The following is a 19,363-nucleotide window of genomic DNA, read 5'->3' on the forward strand; positions in this document are numbered from 1 at the left end:
GGGATTTGGGGTTTATTGCACAGGGCCTGGGTGCAGGGCCCTGCTGGGATTTGGGGTTTATTGCAGAGGGCCTGGGTGCAGGGCCCTGCTGGGATTTGGGGTTCATTGCAGAGGGCCTGGGTGCAGGGCCCTGCTGGGAGCTGCCACAGCTGGAGCAGGACTGAGAGAAGAGAGGGGCAGAGAGAAAAGCATAAGAGAGTAAAAAGGGTAAGAGAGTAAAAGGCAAGAGCTAGGAGAGTGAAGTTCCTGTAACAATACCATAAATCTTCTCCTGTGTTGAATATTCTGATTCTCACTAACCAATCTAGTACAAGATACAAATCCTACAGCATTTCCATACAGCCTATAAGAATCACTACATTACCATCCTGTGTTACATTTTAAACCCTAAAAACTCCTCTTTGGGCCCCTTCTGCCAAGCTGTAGGGTCTGCTCTGAGCCTTGGGCCTGTCTGCAAGCAGAGGGTGTTGTTCCATCAGAAGGGGATCACCTTCAGCCGGCCACACCATTGTTTCCCCATTGTTCAGTAACTGAGGTATCTCAAAGCTTGCCTTCATTTCAATCTCGCTTACAGTTTCCGTATTCTCAAAATCTTTTGCCAGGCAATCATGTTTGTAAGGCTTTCTTGTTCCATCTTCCCCAACACATCTCCCCATGAGTGTAATTCCATCAAGCACAGAGGCATTGCTCCTGTTTGTGCCAGTGTGAATGAAGGTGGAATTGCACCCAGAACTGATTATTTTGAGGGCTCTCGCAACAGCAGGTCTCCCATTAAACTGAACTGAAGGAATGAACTCAGAGTGTTGCCTGAGAGGGAGAAAAGGCTGAAAGGAGAAGCTGTGTTTTGTCCTTGCTGAAACTCCCATGTTTCACTGCTGGCATGGAGCACCTGCTTTGCTCATGGCCTCGTACCATCACTGGCCAGCTCTTCATGTGGGTTCTGGCAAAGGGGAAGGCTCCAGTCATGTCTCAGGGTCATGCAGAGGGTGAGAGCCTTCCCTGACTTGGGGCCACCTTGCACACACAGTCTTGCTATTGGCCCTTTATTTATGTCCTGCACACCCCCTTCAGGAAGAGCAGAGGTGAAACCCACTGTGCTTTTTGGGATTACTAAATCTCCAAAAGGGCACCTCTGCAGCCCCAGAGCAGCAGCTTCTTTCACACACAGACTATCATTTGTTACTGTCAAGGTCACTTTTCTCCTGACTTCCTTTCTTTTTGCTCAGAGGAGTTGAAAGGGAGGTGCAGACACGTTCTTAAATCAGCAGCCAGACCTCACTCAGCTCCTGAGCATCCAACAGCAGCACGTGCATTTGTTGTCTTTGGAAATTGCTTCTTTCTGTTGTCCTCCCACCTAGGAGGATTAATTGGGACTTTGGAAGACATTTAAGTCTTCCAACTTTGGATCCACTTACCTAGGCTAGATTTTACTTTCCCTTTGCCTTGAGGAGCCCTGGACAAACACCATGATTCCTAGGTTAGCTGTAGTGGCCAATTTTGCATGGAATATCACTGCTTTGGCTGGCAGTGAAGAACATCTCCGGCCTGAAGAAGTTTCCTGGTGTCACACAGAGCCCTTGTTCATTCAACCACCTCTGAGCTCCCTCTCACCAGGGGCCTTGGCTTGTGCAGGGTGAAGGAATCAAACAGCTCCTCAGGCAGGCAGTTCTTCCAGGAGAGTCTCTGGGAAGGGGAATTGACTGTCACAGGCTGGGCTGCCCTGTGGGGATGGTCCCTGCAAGCAGGCTGGGTGTCTCCCAGCAGAAAACATCAGTCTGCCCTGCTGGGTCTCACTGAAAAAAGGCAGGGAGCATGGTTGGGGAGGAGAGAGACCAATCCACATTCTCCAGTACAAAGTACGCCTAATTATTGCTTTACTTTCCTTACTGCCGAAAATAGGGCAGTGTAGGGCGGGAGGTGCCCGCACTAGGTCATGGATATTGTGATATTGGAAAGTGTTTTACAAAATGTAGTTCACAGGATGCTGTGATTACAAAAAGCTGTTTTTTAAAAAAGTAGATCTAGATATATATAGATATATATATCCCTGCTAAATAGCCCTTCCGAGCAAGAAATAAACACCCAGAAGAAAATTACAGGAGCAGTATGCACATTGCCTGAAGATGGTTTGTTTTCCAGTTATCAGCAGGCAAAATTCAGGCTAACAGCACGAGGGTTCTCTGTCTCTCCCAACAGGTTTGTTCATGCCAGGGTCACTGCAGGCTGGGATGTGGGAGCAGGGTTGGAGGCTGTGGCACTCCAGTGGGGTCAGTCCTGCTGTAAGGGTTGAGAGGGATTGAGGGAAATGGCCCCAGCTGGGGCAGTCAGTGGGTGAGGCAGTGCCTCACCTCGCTCAGGAGGGTTTGTCATCACCTGTGCCCTGGGAGGACTCATCTGCTGTCTCTTGCTGTCTTTCTCTGTGTGTCTTGCTCTGCTTCCAGGGGGAGAGAGGCATGCCAGGGCTGCCAGGAAGACATGGCTCTAAGGTACCTTGTGCCCAGAGGAGTGATGCTTGTCTGCCTGACCTCACCCCTAGCACCCCTGACGCTCAGGCATTGTGTGTGTGTGTGTCTGTGAGCCAGTGACTGTCCTCAGCTGAATTATTCATGCTTCTAAGTTGCAAAATGCAGGGCCTAATTCGTGAAGGCAGAGGTGGGGGAAGATGTGTTTACAGAGCAGATGGCATGCCCAGTCTGGTGCTGACTTGCAACATCAGGATTTAATGCTTTACCCGGTGAGAGCAGCCAGTTGTGGTGTTTGTAGGGAATTGGCATTTTGGGAATTGTGCCAGGGGAGCACTGCAGGTGTGTGCCAGCCCAGCTGGCATGAGCAGGGCTGCCCAGCAGTGAATCAGGGTCAGTGTGTGACAGCCCTGCATGTCTGTGCATTGCAGTTTGAGGGTAAATGCTAGAAAATAACATGGTCTGCAGTCACTGCTGTTTGAAGGCTGAGAAATGAGGGACAGGCATCCCAAGGCTCTGCAAAGGCCTAACCAAAGGCACTCACTGCACGTTATCCCTTTCATGGCTCCAGCCTGTATTGGCTAAAACCTACTGACCCTGAGACAGTCTGGAATGCTTTTACCCCATTTATTGCATAGAATCCCTGATCTCCATCTTCTGTCCTTGTGTTTTTTAGCTTTTGTCCCCGATTTCTGTTTCAGAAAGCTGAGAGGTATGATCCTGCTGCTCTCTGGCTCCCCACTCCTCCTTGTTTGAACTTTTCCAAGCTTTTTTCACTTTGAACTTGGCTCCCAGTGCTCTGCACTGCCTCATGTGCTACAGCCCACCCCCTCACATTTCCCAGTCTCTAACACCACTTCTCTCCCTCCCCCCTCCTTAGTTACCCCTCATGTTTACCTTTTTAACTGGACCTGTTCTAACCAGGACCTGACTAATGCTAACACAGGGGATACAGAGATTTCCGAGAGGACGGTTGGCAGGGACAGCCTGCTCTTTGCATCAGTGCTGTTGAGGGCAGTGTGACAGTCCCTGTGGGAGCAGCTGCCTCCTGAGACCCCTGTCTGGATGGCAGGGCAGGGACACTCCACAGTCCCTTGGTGGTGGCTTGCTGTGCGCTGCAGAGTGACGCAATGACACCTGAATTGCAGTGATGCAAGTCTGGTTTTTCCCCTAAGGTGTCTGGCTTCAGAGCTCTCCTGGAAACACTTTACTGCAGGGTTTTTCCTCTGTGAGGGGGAATAGCCAGGCCAAGGCTCTGGGGTATGAGCCAGCCTTTCTCAGGATGCTTGAGCTGAGGTGTCTGGGCTCGAGCCTTGAGGAGGGGGTTTGCTCCTTGGTCTGTCTTTGCGTTCCTCAGTTATTTGACACTGTTCTGCTTGCTGGCCTTTGCTTCACTTGCAGGACTAAACCCAGGGCAGGTGGGGGTGGAGATGTGTTGGTCTGGGTTGTGCTCGCGGTGCCTGCCCTTGGAGGAGCTGTCAGAACCCAGAGGCCCTGCCGTGGGTGAGCAGCTGCTCAGGGAGCGAGGGCGTGTGCTGTGTGGGGTCACAGCATCGCTTCTGAGCTGTGCCAAGGAGAAGATGTGCAGTTTTGCGTTTTTACTTTCACCTGACTGATATGTTTTGCTTTAAAAAAACCTGTGTCCGACTGATTTCAAACGAGGTGTCGCTGTCTCTGTCTGCTCTCTCTGCCAGGGCGCTCCGGGGCTGGCGGCCGCCGGGATGAAGGTCAGTTCTGGGCTGCAGTGCCTCGGTCGGGCACGGGCTGGGCTGGGAGAGCGCTGGAAAATGGTCGGAGAGCTCCCACTGATGGGCGATGTCAGAACTGCCTCCCTGGGCACAGGCGCCAGACCTGTGTGCAGCCTCCCGCGGGGCCGGTGAGCTCGGATCAGCGCAGCCTGCCCCGGCTGCCCCGCAGCCTCGCTCCTCTGCTGTGCACACAGAGCAGGGCGTGCCCGTTCCTCGCTGCCAGCACACGGGTCTCCTCTTGCTCTGCTCTGTGGCATCTGCTAAACACCTGCTGGGTGGTTACGCCAGCCTATGGAACCTGTGAGTCTGAGGTTTGGTGGTTTCTTGTGGCAGCCTGGGAGCTGGCTAATGAAGATAAAAGAGGTTCCAGGCACAAAAATTGGCAATTGAAGCACCCTTGTGCCCTTACTTACCAGCTCAAGGCCCCCAGAGATGGATGTTCTTTTCCCCACTCCGGTAGCTCCAGGAGGATTTGTACTCTCTCCTGCTGGTTTGTGACTCTGTTTTCTTGTCTCTTTCTCACCAGGGCGAGCCTGGGACTCCAGGAGAAAAGGTACTCTCAGGGGGTTTTGCTCTGAGCCTGCACTTCGGGTTGGTTTGTGTGTTTTCCCCTCCCTGAGCAGCTGAGGGGGCTGAGGAATGTCTGTGTACATCCCAGTGCCCAAATCCAGGCCCTGATGGCACCTGCCACTCTGAGCAAATTGGGAGTAGGATACAGTGATACCCAGTGAGAGAGGGACCATGCTGCAAGTATTTACATCCTCCTGCTCATGTCTGTGTGTCACTCTAGGACATGAAATAACACAAAATGAACACACTGCTGTTCTCAAGGGGAAAAAGGAGGACTTTATTTTTTGACTTTATAATTTATAGATTTCTAAAAGTGACAGTAGATTTGGAGAGTGACAGTCCCACCTCTCCAATGACACTGGACAAACCAACAGTCCAACAAGTATTTCTTCTTTTATGAAAGAATGCAAACAATAAGTTATTTACAGAAAGCGTGTGAGAAATGTAAGAATGTAAACATCGGAAGGCTTAGAAAATCTTAAAAAAATCAGAGCAACATCTGTGTCAATGGGAATACCTTCCAGCTGCCTTCCTCCTTTCCTCTCTACTCCACAAGAGACACAGAGCACTCTTTGCTTAGGAAGCAGGTTCCCTCTGCCCCTTCCCTTGTCCCCCTTGTGTGCCCCAGAGCCTTCCCATGTCCCTGCAGAGGGCTGTCCCCTCCTGTGTCAGTGTGGAGTGACCTGCTGTGAGTTCCCAGGGCAGCATGGGGCACTACTGCCCTGTCACTGTCACATTTGCTGAAAAATCCCTTTCCCAGGATTCTTCTCCTGGGAAGCTGAGAAGCCTCAGAGAGGAATGAAAACAAGAATTATCTGATTGCTGCTCCTGTGTTTGCTGCTTTGGAATGTGGCTTGGACATTGTTTACCAACAGGTGGTGGTTTGATTGGTTCCATGTGAATTGTTTTGGCTTAATGACCAATCACTGTCAGGCTGTGTCAGGAGGAAGAGAGTCACGAGTTTTCTTTATCATTCTTTGTAGCCTTCTGTCTGTATCCCTTCTCTATTCTTTAGTATAGTGTTCTTTAATATAGTGTAGTAACATAACATAATATCTTAGCCTTCTAGGAACATGGAGTCACATTCACTCATCTCTCCCCTCCTCGGGGTTGCCTAAAAATTCAGCACTGCCCCATCCCAGAGCAGCTGCCTCCTCCTGTTGTGTGGGGCTGGCTGGGTTATGTTACAGCGTGTGACAGCCGTGTAACACAACGTTCTCTGTCTCTTTTCTTGCCCCCAAGGGAGATTCTGGAGTGCCAGGCAGGATGGGCCCCCCAGGTGTGCCAGGGAAGAGGGGGCAGCGGGTAGGACACTGCGTGTTTGGGCTGTGCTCCTGCACGGGGGTGCTTGCAGGGGCTTGTGCGTGCTGTGCTGGCTCTGCCCCCCTGCTGAAGGGTGTGTTTGTGTGCTCCTGTGTGCCCTGACGTCCCAGGGCAGCATGAGATGCCTGGGGTGCAGCCTTGTCCCGGGAACGATTGAGGACAGGGCCCCTTCTCCTGACTCCAGAAATAACAGCCTGAACAGGGATCCAGTAACCTGACCTCCTTCCCCAAGAAATCCACTGAAACAGCCTGAACAGGGATCCAGTAACCTGACTTCCTTCCCCAAGAAAGGCACTGAAACAGCCTGAACAGGGATCCAGTAACCTGACCTCCTTCCCCCAAGAAAGGCACTGAAACAGCCTGAACAGGGATCCAGTAACCTGACCTCCTTCCCCAAGAAATCCACTGAAACAGCCTGAACAGGGATCCAGTAACCTGACCTCCTTCCTCAAGAGATCCACTGAAACAGCCTGAACAGGGATCCAGTAACCTGACCTCCTTCCCCAAGAAAGGCACTGAAACAGCCTGAACAGGGATCCAGTAACCTGACCTCCTTCCCCAAGAAATCCACTGAAACAGCCTGAACAGGGATCCAGTAACCTGACCTCCTTCCTCATAAAGGCACTGAAACAGCCTGAACAGGGATCCAGTAACCTGACCTCCTTCCCCCAAGAAAGGCAGTGAAACAGCCTGAACAGGGATCCAGTAACCTGACCTCCTTCCCCCAAGAAAGGCACTGAAACAGCCTGAACAGGGATCCAGTAACCTGACCTCCTTCCCCCAAGAAAGGCACTGAAACAGCCTGAACAGGGATCCAGTAACCTGACCTCCTTCCTCAAGGGATCCACTGAAACAGCCTGGACAGGGATCCAGTAACCTGACCTCCTTCCCCCAAGAAATCCACTGAAACAGCCTGAACAGGGATCCAGTAACCTGACCTCCTTCCCCAAGAAATCCACTGAAACAGCCTGAACAGGGATCCAGTAACCTGACCTCCTTCCTCAAGGGATCCACTGAAACAGCCTGAACAGGGATCCAGTAACCTGACCTCCTTCCCCCAAGAAAGGCACTGAAACAGCCTGAACAGGGATCCAGTAACCTGACCTCCTTCCCCAAGAAATCCACTGAAACAGCCTGAACAGGGATCCAGTAACCTGACCTCCTTCCCCAAGAAATCCACTGAAACAGCCTGAACAGGGATCCAGTAACCTGACCTCCTTCCCCCAAGAAAGGCACTGAAACAGCCTGAACAGGGATCCAGTAACCTGACCTCCTTCCTCAAGAAAGCCACTGCTTTGCACCCTAGTTCTGGCAGCACAGGATGTTTTCAGGAGTTCTTATGGACATGTGAATTCAAAACAGACCTTGAATGAAAAGTGGGCTACCAAGGCAGAATCAGGGAGTCACAGAGCCCTGGGACAGGATTAAGAATTATATTTTTACAAAAAGCTTCAATGCCAAACCTTTTCCGTGGGTATGAGGTCTTGAAAATGTTTTGCCTCTTTCCAGGGAGAGGAGCATTAATTTAGCAATGTGCATGCTCTGGAGGGGAAAGCAGGCTGGGTGAGGGGGGGCTTACAGGTGGCTGGAAGGCAAATTACCTTGGAGAAAGGGGTCACTGCACTCTAGAATTGCCTGACAAAAATATTGCTCCTGGTAGATTATTTTCCAGGGAGGCACCAGTGCATGTCTGTTCCTGGAGCATTGGTGCAAGTCCCCTGCATGTCAGATGAGTGCCCTCGAGCTCTGATGAGCAGCACAGTCTCTGCAGACCACAGCATGGCCACCTGTGGGGGCAGAGAGGGTTTCATTTGTTCTGTAGACTCTGTACAAGTTTTGAGTCTTGGAGCTGTGGCATAGGGGCTAAGAACACACCTTTCCCTGGGCATGCATTGAAGCATCTCTTCAGGGTAACAGAAACCTCCAGTGTCTCTCTCTGTCCTGGCAGAATGCAGGCTCCCAGACAGGACAGTGTGCCTGGAAGCCACGGGGTTAGCAGCTGGGTGGAATGGTCTGAGGAGAACTTAACTTCAACATACTGACCAGTAACTGGGCTCCAGTATGGAAAATACGGCCCAGGTGTGAGCAAAGCCACTTCACCAAGGGAATGCTGGATGCTCTCCATTGCTCTGTGTCCCTGGCATCCTCCCTGGTGCCTCACACAGCTCAGCCTGCAGCTCTGCAGGCATCACCTCGCGCCATCAGCTGCTGCCTTTGCCGTTCTGCCCCCCCTGTCCTCACTGCTTCCATGGCCAGTGTGTGTCCCAGAGCTTGGCTGCCAGCTGGGGTGCTGCACTGCTGGGGCTTGGAGCAGGGGAACAGGAGCAGGGCATGGAGAAAGCCCTGCACTCCAGCTAAATTCACCCCGGGCAACAGCTTCTGTGGGCAAATGGATCAGGGAGAGCCTCTGCAGGAGAAGGGACAGGGAAAAGTGGTCAGCAGACGAGAGGGGTGAGGAAGATGCATGGGATCCCTTTCTCATTCACCTTCTTTTGAAAAGAAATGACAGTGATGCGCAGAAATAGTCAAAAGGTTGGGCAAAAACATGTAATGTCTTGAGCTGGTCCTGCTCAAGGTCTGTGCCCAAAATAAAATCCCTGGGGAAGGGAAAGAGGGTGTGAAACCAGGAGCAGATCACCTTTCTGCTGCTCCTCCAGGATGGGGAGCCTGCAGAGTCAGCCCTGACCATGTCTGTTTTGCCAACAGGGTGAGAAGGGACGAGCTGGTGACCCTGGAATTCCTGGACTTCCTGGCCCAAAGGTTTGTCTCTGTCCTGAATTTTAGGGTTTTTTGTTTATATGTTTGGTTTTGGGTTGTTTTTTTTTTTTTTTTTTTGTTTTTTTTTGTGTTTTTGTTTCCTTTTTTTTGGGGGGGGGGTTTTGTGTGGTTTTTATTGATTTTGTTGTGGGTTTTGTTTGGTGTGTTTTGGGGGGGATTTTTGTTTGTTTGTTTGTTTGTTGGGGTTTTTTGTGTGTTTTTGGGGTTTTTTATTTGTCTGTTTTTGGTGGGCTTTTGTTTTTTTTTTTTTTTTTTGTTTGTTTGTTTTTTGGGGTTTTTTCTTGTGTGGTTTTTGAGGCTTTTTGCTTGTTTGTTTTTGGTGGGTTTTTTTTTGTTTGTTTGTTTGTTTTGTTTTGTGGGTTTTTTTGTTTTTTTTTTTTTTTTGATGGGGCCACCCTCACCTGTTTTCCTCCCTCCCTCCTGTGCATTTCACACATTCTTAGCTGACTGTGGCAGCGTGTCCTGCACTGCTCAGCTGAATGTCAGGGTGTGAGGGAGGCTCACAAAAGGTGCCTTTTTGCAGGAATGCACAGAGGGGGAGGTTGTGGTCCTGGGAGCAGCACCACGGAATGGTGTTCCAGTAGTCCCCCTCTAAAACCATGACCCCAGATGTAAGGAGGCATTTCAGCCTCCCTCCTGCTCCAAGATCGTGGATGACGAGGAGCTGGGCTTGTGGGGAGCTGCACTGCTGTGCTCAGACAGACCCAGGGCAGGTCACATAGAGCTCAGCCCTGACCTGGTTTTTCCCCTGAGCTCTGAGATTTCCAGGTGCACATCACACCTTTCAAACCAGACTTGCACTGGGTGCTTTTCCTTTGGGAAAGGGGGCAGTGCAGTGAATGCCAGTGGCCATTTCAGGAAGGGGTGAGGGTGGAATGGCAAAGCTCTCCTGTTGCTGCCTTGTTATCTGCTCTGTGCAAAGGACATGGTGTGCAGGGCTGAGTGGCTACAGCTCCAGAGGGAGCATTCCAAAAGAACCATCATCCATCAGGTGGTTTAATCAGCTCGGTTTCATCAGCAGAACAGTGTTCAGGGGGAGGCTGGGGCATAAGGGCTGTCCACGGGAGCCTGGTGCAGCCAAAGGGATGAGTGTGGCCCTGGCTGCTGGCAGGGCTCCACAAGGACCCTCAGCAGGACCTGCTGTCCTGGTTCCTGGCCAGCTGCTGCTCTCTGGGCTGTCAGGAGCCCAGCTGGTGGATCTCGTCCTGGCTGTGTCTCTCTGAGCCAGTGTTTTAGCAAATGAACTTACAGAGGTGCAGAATCTGAACTGAGACGTGTGGCTTGTTCTTCTTTGCCAACAGGGAGAGAAGGGAATTGCTGAGAATGCCTTGGTGGGAGCTAAAGGAGAACCTGGCCCTCCAGGTCTGCCTGGACCCCCTGGACCAAAGGTGAGTGGTTTTTCCTTCACAGGGTTGGGTTGTGAGGGACTGTGCCCAGCACAAGGTGTGTGGGAAGGAGCAAAGGTTGTGTTCATGTGTGCCCACCTCTGATCAGCTGCTGGAGGGATACCAGGTTCTGCAGAGTGTTCCAGTACTGTTGTTCTGTGCGCTGCAGGTGAGAGAGTTTGTGAACTGGTTTTGGAAGGAAAAATACCCTTCTTGTGCTCAAAAACCTCTGTGAGAAGCCAGTGTGAGCAGTCCCTCTGCACCGGGTGGAACAGAAGGGTGCCTGGTGGGCAGTGGTGGCAGGAGATTTGGGCTGTCTGAGGAGAAGGGAGCCCAGGAGGGCTGCTTGGCTGGTGCAGCTCTGCAGCTCTTCCTCCTGGAAATGCAAAGCCAGCAGGGCACTTGCACCCTCTGAACACAACACAACCCCATGCCTCTCCTTTCTCTCCCTGTCAGGGAGAAGCTGGTGACGTTGGTCAGCCTGGTGCTGCAGGATCACAGGGAGAAAAGGTGAGGAGTGCCTCTGCACAGCCCAGCTCTGGGCTCCCAGCATCAGGAGCTGCTCATTTGTTCCTGTGTGTACCAAACTTAGCTGAGAAGGAGAATTTTAAATGAAGCTGTCCAGCCCAGACTGTTTCAGAGAACCAGTAGAGTGTGATTTCTGCAGTTCAAGAAAGTGAAGCTTTGCTAAAACTGTGACTTTCCTGTTTCAGGGGGAACGTGGCTCACCAGGAGACCAGGGACCCATGGGCCCAAGGGTAGGTGTTCCTTCACTGACAGAGCTGTGGCCCTTCAGAGGGCTCTGAGGGCAGTGGGACCTCACTGACAGCCCAGATTGGGTCTTGCTGTCACCAAGAGTACTCACAGATGGGCAGTGGCTAAGTTTGAGGTGGGCTCTTTCTCCACTCCACACCCTCAGCCATACATTAGAGGAAAACATTTTCCCAGACCATGTCAGGGTGGCTCATCCATAGGAGGAGGTGTGTTTGGACATGCCAGTCTGGACTCAGGCCCTTGACCTGCCAGAAAAGGGCAGCAAGAGGGTGGATGCATGCACACATCTAACAGCTGGCCAGACAATCCCGTTCCTGGGTTCTGGCCTCAACTTCACCTCTTCCCACACTGCCAGCTTTGATGGTGTGACGTGGTGAGCTGAGCTGGCTGCAATTCTGTGCAGTCTCCTGCACTGCAGGGGCTTTCTTTAATAAATGAAAAACTGGGCACGGGTGAGATGGCCCCCTCTGAGCCCCCTTTTTCAGAGGGAGCCACAGGGAAGGGCAGTGCCAGCCCCTGGCTGAAGACCTGGTGTTTTGCAGGGCCCCAAAGGAGAGCCTGGGAAGGATGAAATGATGGACTATGATGGGAACATCAGTGAAGCTCTGCAGGTGAGCTCCCTCCTGTCTTGTGAGGTGTCTGCTGGATGCTTTGCTGTTTCCCAAGGGATGCAGACAGGGAACAGAGCAGATCTGCTTCCTCAGCAGCAGCAAAGGGAAGCTCTGGTTGTGCCCCTTGATCCCAAAGCTCACTGCCTGCAGTGTTTTGGTGAATTCTTGTTCTCTGGCTATGTTGTATTTGCAAGGACCCTCGTGGCAAGAAAGAGTGATGAATCTGACTCCATGTTCTTAGAAGGCTAATTTATTATTTTATGATACTATATTATATTAAAAAATACTGTACTATGCTAAAGAATACAGAAAAGATACAAAGTGCTAAAAATAATGAAAACCTGTGACTCTTTCCAGAGTCCCAGCACAGCTTGGCCCCAATTGGCCAAAGAGTGAAAACAACTCACACTGAAATCCAGCCAAACAATCACCTGTGGGTGAACAATCTCCAAACACATTCCACATGAGCACAACACAGGAGAAGCAAATGAGATAAAAATTGTTTTCCTTTTTCTCAAAGGCTTCCCAGCTTCCCAAGAGCAAAGGGGTTTTTCCAGAGGATGTGGATGCCACAGTGGCTGGGCTGGTGCAGTGACACTGGGGGGCAGAGAGGTGACATCAATGCCCTGGGAGTGCCCAGAGCTTGGGCTGGGTGCTGAATAAAGTCACCAAAGCTTCCTCACAAGGAATGGGAGCATGGAGTGCCTGGGCTGGCCTGGGCTCCGCTGGGAAAATGGAGAAATTGTAGAATTACAGCTCTGTGGGACTTGGAGGGAGTTTTAGTTTGGGTTGCTTTTGGGTTTTTTTTCCCTCTTCCTAATTTTGTAAGCTCCTTAGTCATTTGGGCCACTGTTACATTAGTGGAGAACAAGCCAACTCCAGGAAAAAGCTTAAGTTTTGCAATGGCTGTTTTCTTTTTTAATTTTTTTTTTCACTTTTTTTTTTTTTTCCTAGGAAATACGAACTTTGGCCTTGATGGTGAGTTCCTGTCCATGCTGTGGGCTTTTACACAAGCAGCCATATGTCCATCCTAAGCAGATGGCCTGACAATTTAAGTGCAGTTGGGAGCTAAAGCTGGGGCAGCTGACAGCTGGAAGAAGAGCTCCTCTTGCCTTCTGATCCTGGCACTTGGATTCTGATCAGGGCTTTCATCTCTGCTTTAGGAGGTCATACATGCTGCTCAGAGGGAGCAGGGAAGAGCAGCTCTCAGGGCTCCCCATTGCTCATCTTCCCAGCAAAACAGGATTTTAGGAATCACTTGGAATATTCCTTAAACTTAGGAGAGGTATTTGGTTTCAAACCACAAAAATACAAATATGGAAATTTTTTTTTTTCTTTATCTAGGGACCCCCAGGACGTCCAGGTGTGGCTGGGCCTCCAGGGCCACCAGGACAGAAGGTATTGTCCCAGTTCAGCTCTTGCAGGGAAACACAGGAGTGGCCCAGGCAGAATTCCCACCCCCAGCTCTTCCCAGAGCTCCAATATTTCCTGCCCAGCACTATCAGACTGTCCTGCTGTCCTCTGCCACTCCTCCTCACACACAGTAATATCCTGAAAATCTCTTTTCCCACAATGATAACGCCTAATCTGAAAGATGAAGGATCCTTTCTCCTTGCCCTCCCCTTCAGGAAGCAGCTTATGGGAACCAGGCTGTGGGATTGTGTTGGCTGGGGGCTGCATGACTGCACTGGGGCTGTCATCTGGCACTCAGGATCAACAAGATGGGGAAAATTATCAGGCAGTCACATAATGTAATGTTTCAACAGGGCTTTCCATGTTTTATTTTTTTGTGTGTGTGTTTTTGGTTTTTTTTTTGTTATTGTTTTGTTGTGTTTCTTGGGTTTTTTTTTTTTTTTGTTTGTTTGTTTGGTTTGGTTTTTGTTTTGTTGGGTTTTTTTTGGTTTTTTTTTTTTTTTTTGTTTTGTTTTGGTTTTTTTTTTTTTTTTTTAATTCTATGACTGTAGAAAACCCCAGGGATTTCCATGCTTTATTTTTGGTGATTATGGGAAAACATTTGGATTTTTCATGCTTTTTTTCCCCGTGAGTAGTCCATGCAGGCTATTTCTGCAATGCCTGCCCTTTTTGATCCCAGTGCCCCACAAAAGCAGTCAGAATAGCTGCTTTCCAAGTGCCAAAGTAACAATTCTGTGTTTCAGGGTGAAATTGGCTTGCCAGGTGCTCCAGGCCACGATGGAGAAAAGGTAAGCCACAAAGCTCTTACCTGGGTTATCTCTGGCACTGACACCACACTGTTGCTTTTCCCACGAGGAAAAAAAGGATTTTGCTTCACAGAAGGAGCATTAATGGTTTGTCAGTGTCCTAGCACTTGTCATGGCAGTGCTGCTTTGTCCTGTGTCCCGAGGGTGTAGCTGGGAGGGAAGGGATGAGCAGATGAAGGAGGCTCTGAGCCTTGCTCCGTCTGTAAGCTGTTCGTTGTGTGAATTTCATTTAGGGCCCACGTGGCAAGCCAGGAGAAATGGGCCCCCCTGGGCCTCAGGGGCTGCCAGGGAAGGATGGAGCTGCTGGCATGAAGGGAGAGCCAGGCCCCGCCGGGGGCAGAGGAGAGAAGGGTGACCGGGGAGAGCCAGGACAAGCGGGCCCACCGGTGAGTACATCAGAGCCTCTCTGGGCCTGCTGCCCACCCAGCTGGTGGGGCCGGGCCAGGGCTCCTGCAGGCTGGGTGCTGCTGGGGCAAGTGCCCCAGTGCAGGAGATCCTGCATTCCTGGCACGTGTGCTGTGCCCTGCTCTCTGGGCAGCGTGTGCCCTGCTCAGCTGGCTGCCTGGTGCTGCTGCGAGCGAGCAGGGTGAGTGTGAGTGAGAGGAGGCACCAGCACACCCCTCTGGGAGGGCAGCAACCCTCAGAACCCAGCCACTCACTGGGGCACAGTGCCCAGCTCCAGTCTGTCCCAGCTCCTGTGTCCCCAGCTCCTGTGTCCCCAGCTCCTGTGTCCCCAGCTCCTGTGTCCCCAGCTCCAGCCTGTCCCCGCTCCAGTCTGTCCCAGCTCTTGTATCCCCAGCTCCAGTCTGTCCCAGCTGCAGTCTGTCCCCGCTCCAGTCTGTCCCAGCTCCTGTGTCCCCAGCTCCAGCCTGTCCCCAGCTCCAGTCTGTCCCAGCTCCAGTCTGTCCCAGCTCCTGTGTCCCCGCTCCAGTCTGTCCCCGCTCCAGTCTGTCCCAGCTCCAGTCTGTCCCAGCTCCAGTCTGTCCCAGCTCCAGTCCCCGCTCCAGTCTGTCCCCGCTCCAGTCTGTCCCAGCTCCAGTCTGTCCCAGCTCCTGTGTCCCCAGCTCCAGTCTGTCCCAGCTCCTGTCTGTCCCAGCTGCAGTCTGTCCCAGCTCCTGTGTCCCCGCTCCAGTCTGTCCCCGCTCCAGTCTGTCCCAGCTCCAGTCTGTCCCAGCTCCTGTGTCCCAGCTCCAGTCTGTCCCAGTTTCAGTCTGTCCCCGCTCCAGTCTGTCCCAGTTCCAGTCTGTCCCAGCTCCAGTCTGTCCCAGTTTCAGTCTGTCCCAGCTCCTGTGTCCCCAGCTCCAGTCTGTCCCAGCTCCAGTCTGTCCCAGCTCCAGTCTGTCCCCGCTCCTGTGTCCCCAGCTCCAGTCTGTCCCAGCTCCTGTGTCCCCAGCTCCAGTCTGTCCCAGCACCAGTCTGTCCCAGCTCCTGTGTCCCCAGCTCCAGTCTATCCCAGCTCCTGTGTCCCCAGCTCCAGTCTGTCCCCGCTCCTGTGTCCCCAGCTCCAGTCTGTCCCCGCTCCAGTCTGTCCCAGCTCCTGTCTGTCCCAGCTCCAGTCTGTCCCCGCTCCAGTCTGTCCCAGTTCCAGTCTGTCCCAGCTCCAGTCTATCCCAGCTCCTGTGTCCCCAGCTCCAGTCTGTCCCCAGCTCCAGTCTGTCCCCAGCTCCAGTCTGTCCCAGCTCCAGTCTGTCCCCAGCTCCAGTCTGTCCCAGCTCCTGTCTGTCCCAGCTCCAGTCTATCCCAGCTCCAGTCTGTCCCAGCTCCAGTCTATCCCAGCTCCTGTGTCCCCAGCTCCTGTGTTCCCAGCTCCAGTCTATCCCAGCTCCTGTGTCCCCAGCTCCAGTCTGTCCCAGCTCCAGTCTATCCCAGCTCCTGTGTCCCCAGCTCCTGTGTTCCCAGCTCCAGTCTGTCCCCGCTCCTGTGTCTCCAGCACGGCTCAGGGTGGTTTGTGCAATGATTTCCTGCCTCTCCATGGCATTGCCAGGATGAAACTCCTGCTGCCCCAACAGCTGGCTGTGGGGAGTGGTTGCTAGCGTGGAATCCAGCAAACTGCACAGCCCTGAGCAGAACCTGGAGGCAGGAAAGCAGCACCCCATCCCCACCCTGGGGGCTGCTGCAGTGACAGCAGGATGTTCAGCCCTTTGCCCCTCTGTTCTCAATGCTGGTGAAGTCCTGCATTTCCCTGGATACCCAGGGGATGCCCAAGGTTTCCAGGGTACTCTTGGGATGACCAGAGCCAGTCTTGGCTCTTACACTGATGTGTTATGTGTCTGCCTGACTTAGCTGTGCAAAACTCCCCAAGTCTTTCTTGATCTGTAGGGTCTAGATGGCCCCACTGGAGAGAAGGGAGAACAAGGTGACCAAGGGATGCCAGGACCATCAGGATTGCCAGGGCCCATTGGACTTCCAGGATTGACAGTAAGGATGGAAAAGAGAAGGCTGCTCTTTCTTTGGTAAAGAGAAAATAGCACAGAGCAGCACACGAGGGCTCATTTCCCAAAGTGCTGAGTGTGCTGGGAAGCTCAGAGCCCTCCCCCTGTGTCAGGGTCACAGTATGTCCCTCAGGCTCCAGCAGCACCCAGGGAATGTCAAACCCAGGGTCTGTTCCCACTTCTCCTGGGACAAGTGCTGTATATATATATTTATATATAAATATATATGCTGAGCCTGCACAGGCAGCTCCAGTGGAGCTCCAGAGCACAGCCAGTGCTGATGGGCTCTGTGCAGGGAGAAAAGAGGGAGCACAGAGACAAAGGGAATCCAAGAGAGCAAGGATGTGGCATTTTTGGGGTTCCTAGGACAGAGGAGGAAATTATGATTTTGACTCTATGTTTTTAGAAGGTTAATTATTATTTTATGTACTTATATTAAAGAATGACCTTCTAAAGCTATACTAAAGAACAGAGAAAGGATACATCAGAAGGCTTAACAAGATACTAATTAAAAATTTGTGGCTGACTTCTCAGAATCCTGACACAGCTGATGGTGATTGGTCATTAAGTAAAAGCAATTCACATGAAACCAATGAAACAACCACCCGTTGGATAAACAATCTCCAGACCATGTTCCAAAGCAGCAAACACAGGAGCAGCAATCAGATAATTATTGTTTTCATTCTTCTCTGAGGCTTCTCAGCTTCCCAGGAGAAGCAATCCCGGCGAAGGGATTTTTCAGAAAATGTGACAGTGGCAGTGGTAGGGCACTGCTCCCGTGTTCCTGGGGGTCTCAGCAGCAGGGGAGGGTGGTGGGGCAGCAGTGCTGCTGCAGAATGGCACAGCCCCTCTGGGCACAGCCAGCCTCGTGCTGTGGGGCTGCACCAGCACCCCTGGCTCCTGATCCTCCTTTCCCTGGCACAGGAACAAGCTCTCTCACAACCCCCAACCAATGAAGAATGCCTAGGGAAAAACAGGTCTTGGAAAGCATAACAAATACTCTCCTCAGCATTTGCAGTAAATGATTTCCCAGCAATTATTTGCATGTGTATCTATACACGTGTATTGGTTTTTTTCCAAAGGATTTTGGTGTTCTTGAGTTTGCCTGTTCTTCCCTCAGACTCACCCCTAGCTTTGGAGTGCCCTGCAGCAAGGAGTCCCACAGGCTATTGGCACGTGTGGGGCCAGACTGCTCCTTTAATGTCCTTTGCTTTTTGTCCCTGTGTGGTATTTTTGGCGTCCCCCATCATGGGGAGGAAAAATATATCTGACTCTATGTTTTTAGAAGGCTAATTTATTATTTTATTATCTATATTATATTAAAGAATGCTATACTAAACTACATTAAGGAATAGAGAAAGGATACAGACAGAAGGCTAAAAAGATAATAGTGAAAACTAGTTCTCTACTCAGAGTCCTGACACAGCCTGACTGTGATTGTTTATCCAGCATGTGAATTGTTTTAACTTAATGACCAGTCTCCAGACCACATTCCAAAGCAGCAAAACTCAGGAGAAGCAAATGAGATCATTATTGTTTTCTTTTTTTTTTCCCTGAGGCTTCTTAGCTTCCCAGGAGAAGAATCCTGGGCAAGGGGATTTTTCAGAAAATATGGCACTGACGATGCTATGCCTCTTTGTAGAAATGGTGGTAGAGCAGTGGAAGTGGACCTTTCTTTGGAAAAAACCTCACTGCTTTCCCTGCTCTTAAAGACTGGCAACCTTTGCATAACCCTCCCCTGAGTGCTGCTGCTGCTTCCCAGCCACTCAGTCCTGGATTGCTGCTGCTTCCTAACACAGTCCTTGGGGGGAATCCAGCTTTCCCAGGCTGGCAGGGGAGCTCTGCTGCACCCTCTGAGCAGCCCCACTTTGCCCCTTGGGCAGCACATTGACAGTGACTTCTCTTGCTTTGCTTTCCAGGTATCTGGGCCCCCTGGCCCCCAGGGCCCTCCAGGACCTCCAGTAAGTTTGAGTCATTCCCCTGAGGAGCAAGGGAGTGGGAATGGGATTAGAGCAGGCAGTGGCTGGGGAGGGTTCTGTGTGGAGACAGCCAGAACCACTCCACTGAAATGGGAACATGCTTGGGATCACTTCCAAAGCCACCCCCAGGGCAGGTCAGGGCTGGGAGGGCAAAGAGAGAAGGGTTTGTTAGCTGGAGATGAAAGGGAAGACAGCAGAGGGATGGGATGGATGGGATTAAAGGGATCAACTGCAGAAATTGCCTTAGCAGCACACCTGGCCCCCTGCCAGGCCGTGCTTGGCAAGAGGCTCTGGGTGGAGTTGGAGCAGGACATGAAGTGCCCTTACACAGATAAGGAGGCTTTGGGCTGGGGCTCCTGCCCCACAGAGCAAAACCTCTGCGCTGCATGCTCCACTGGCATTCCTGGAGTTTGAAAACATCCTGAAACACTGCTTACATCTTGTCTCTCCTCCCAAATCCAGGGTCTTCAGGGTGTCCCAGGACCCAAGGTAAGGGTACAAACTATTACACACACTGCTGTTGTCCCAGCTGCTAGAATTCCCTTCAGTAACATCTTTGTAGTTCAGGTGGTACTTTTCTTCCATCTTGGTAAGAGGATAAATCCTTCTGGATATTTTCTTGAGAGAAATGGATGAGCAGCTCTCATAGGACCCAGAAAAATGGTCATTCCCTCCAGTTTTCACCCAGAGGAGTGGGAATTCGCTGCTCTCTGGAATTGTGCCCATGAGAACACATTTGAAATCTTGTCTGGAGGGTGGAGGTCTGTACACTGGCATGGGTACTTTGCCACACAGTCCCAAGGAACTGAGCTCTAGCTAAAAATTAGTCTTAAAATTACCCTGTGCATTCTGCTGTAAAGCACTTGAGAACTTCACCATCCTTGGTGGTGAGAATCTTTCTGATCTCCATCTAAATGCTCAGCCTGGACCATTGGCTTGCTCGCTGTAAAACTGTTTCCTACTCAAAAAATAGGGGAGTGGAAATGTTCAAGGAGAGCTGCATATTTCTGGTGATGTTCTGGGCAAAGATTGGAAAATGTGCAAAGTATCTTAAGTTTAATTATTCTTAGTATTTGGCCACC

The 19,363-nt window shown here is 51.4% G+C and overlaps 1 protein-coding gene across 1 annotated transcript in view; it reads left to right on the forward strand.

Annotated features, from left to right (window-relative positions):
- LOC132076337 (collagen alpha-1(XIII) chain-like) overlaps window positions 1–19,363 on the forward strand; it is a 55,020-nt gene that overhangs the window by 21,618 nt on the left and 14,039 nt on the right. The window contains exons 17-32 of the mRNA XM_059477372.1: window positions 2,442–2,486; window positions 4,157–4,189; window positions 4,737–4,763; window positions 6,023–6,085; window positions 8,810–8,863; window positions 10,183–10,269; window positions 10,723–10,776; window positions 10,980–11,024; window positions 11,583–11,651; window positions 12,606–12,629; window positions 12,996–13,049; window positions 13,808–13,852; window positions 14,104–14,256; window positions 16,190–16,288; window positions 18,222–18,263; window positions 18,744–18,770. Coding sequence (XP_059333355.1) covers window positions 2,442–2,486; window positions 4,157–4,189; window positions 4,737–4,763; window positions 6,023–6,085; window positions 8,810–8,863; window positions 10,183–10,269; window positions 10,723–10,776; window positions 10,980–11,024; window positions 11,583–11,651; window positions 12,606–12,629; window positions 12,996–13,049; window positions 13,808–13,852; window positions 14,104–14,256; window positions 16,190–16,288; window positions 18,222–18,263; window positions 18,744–18,770 — 921 coding nt within the window. The remainder of the gene's footprint in view (window positions 1–2,441; window positions 2,487–4,156; window positions 4,190–4,736; window positions 4,764–6,022; window positions 6,086–8,809; window positions 8,864–10,182; window positions 10,270–10,722; window positions 10,777–10,979; window positions 11,025–11,582; window positions 11,652–12,605; window positions 12,630–12,995; window positions 13,050–13,807; window positions 13,853–14,103; window positions 14,257–16,189; window positions 16,289–18,221; window positions 18,264–18,743; window positions 18,771–19,363) is intronic.

This window comes from Ammospiza nelsoni, chromosome 8, assembly GCF_027579445.1.
Source record: "Ammospiza nelsoni isolate bAmmNel1 chromosome 8, bAmmNel1.pri, whole genome shotgun sequence".
NCBI classification, from domain to species: Eukaryota; Metazoa; Chordata; class Aves; order Passeriformes; family Passerellidae; genus Ammospiza; species Ammospiza nelsoni.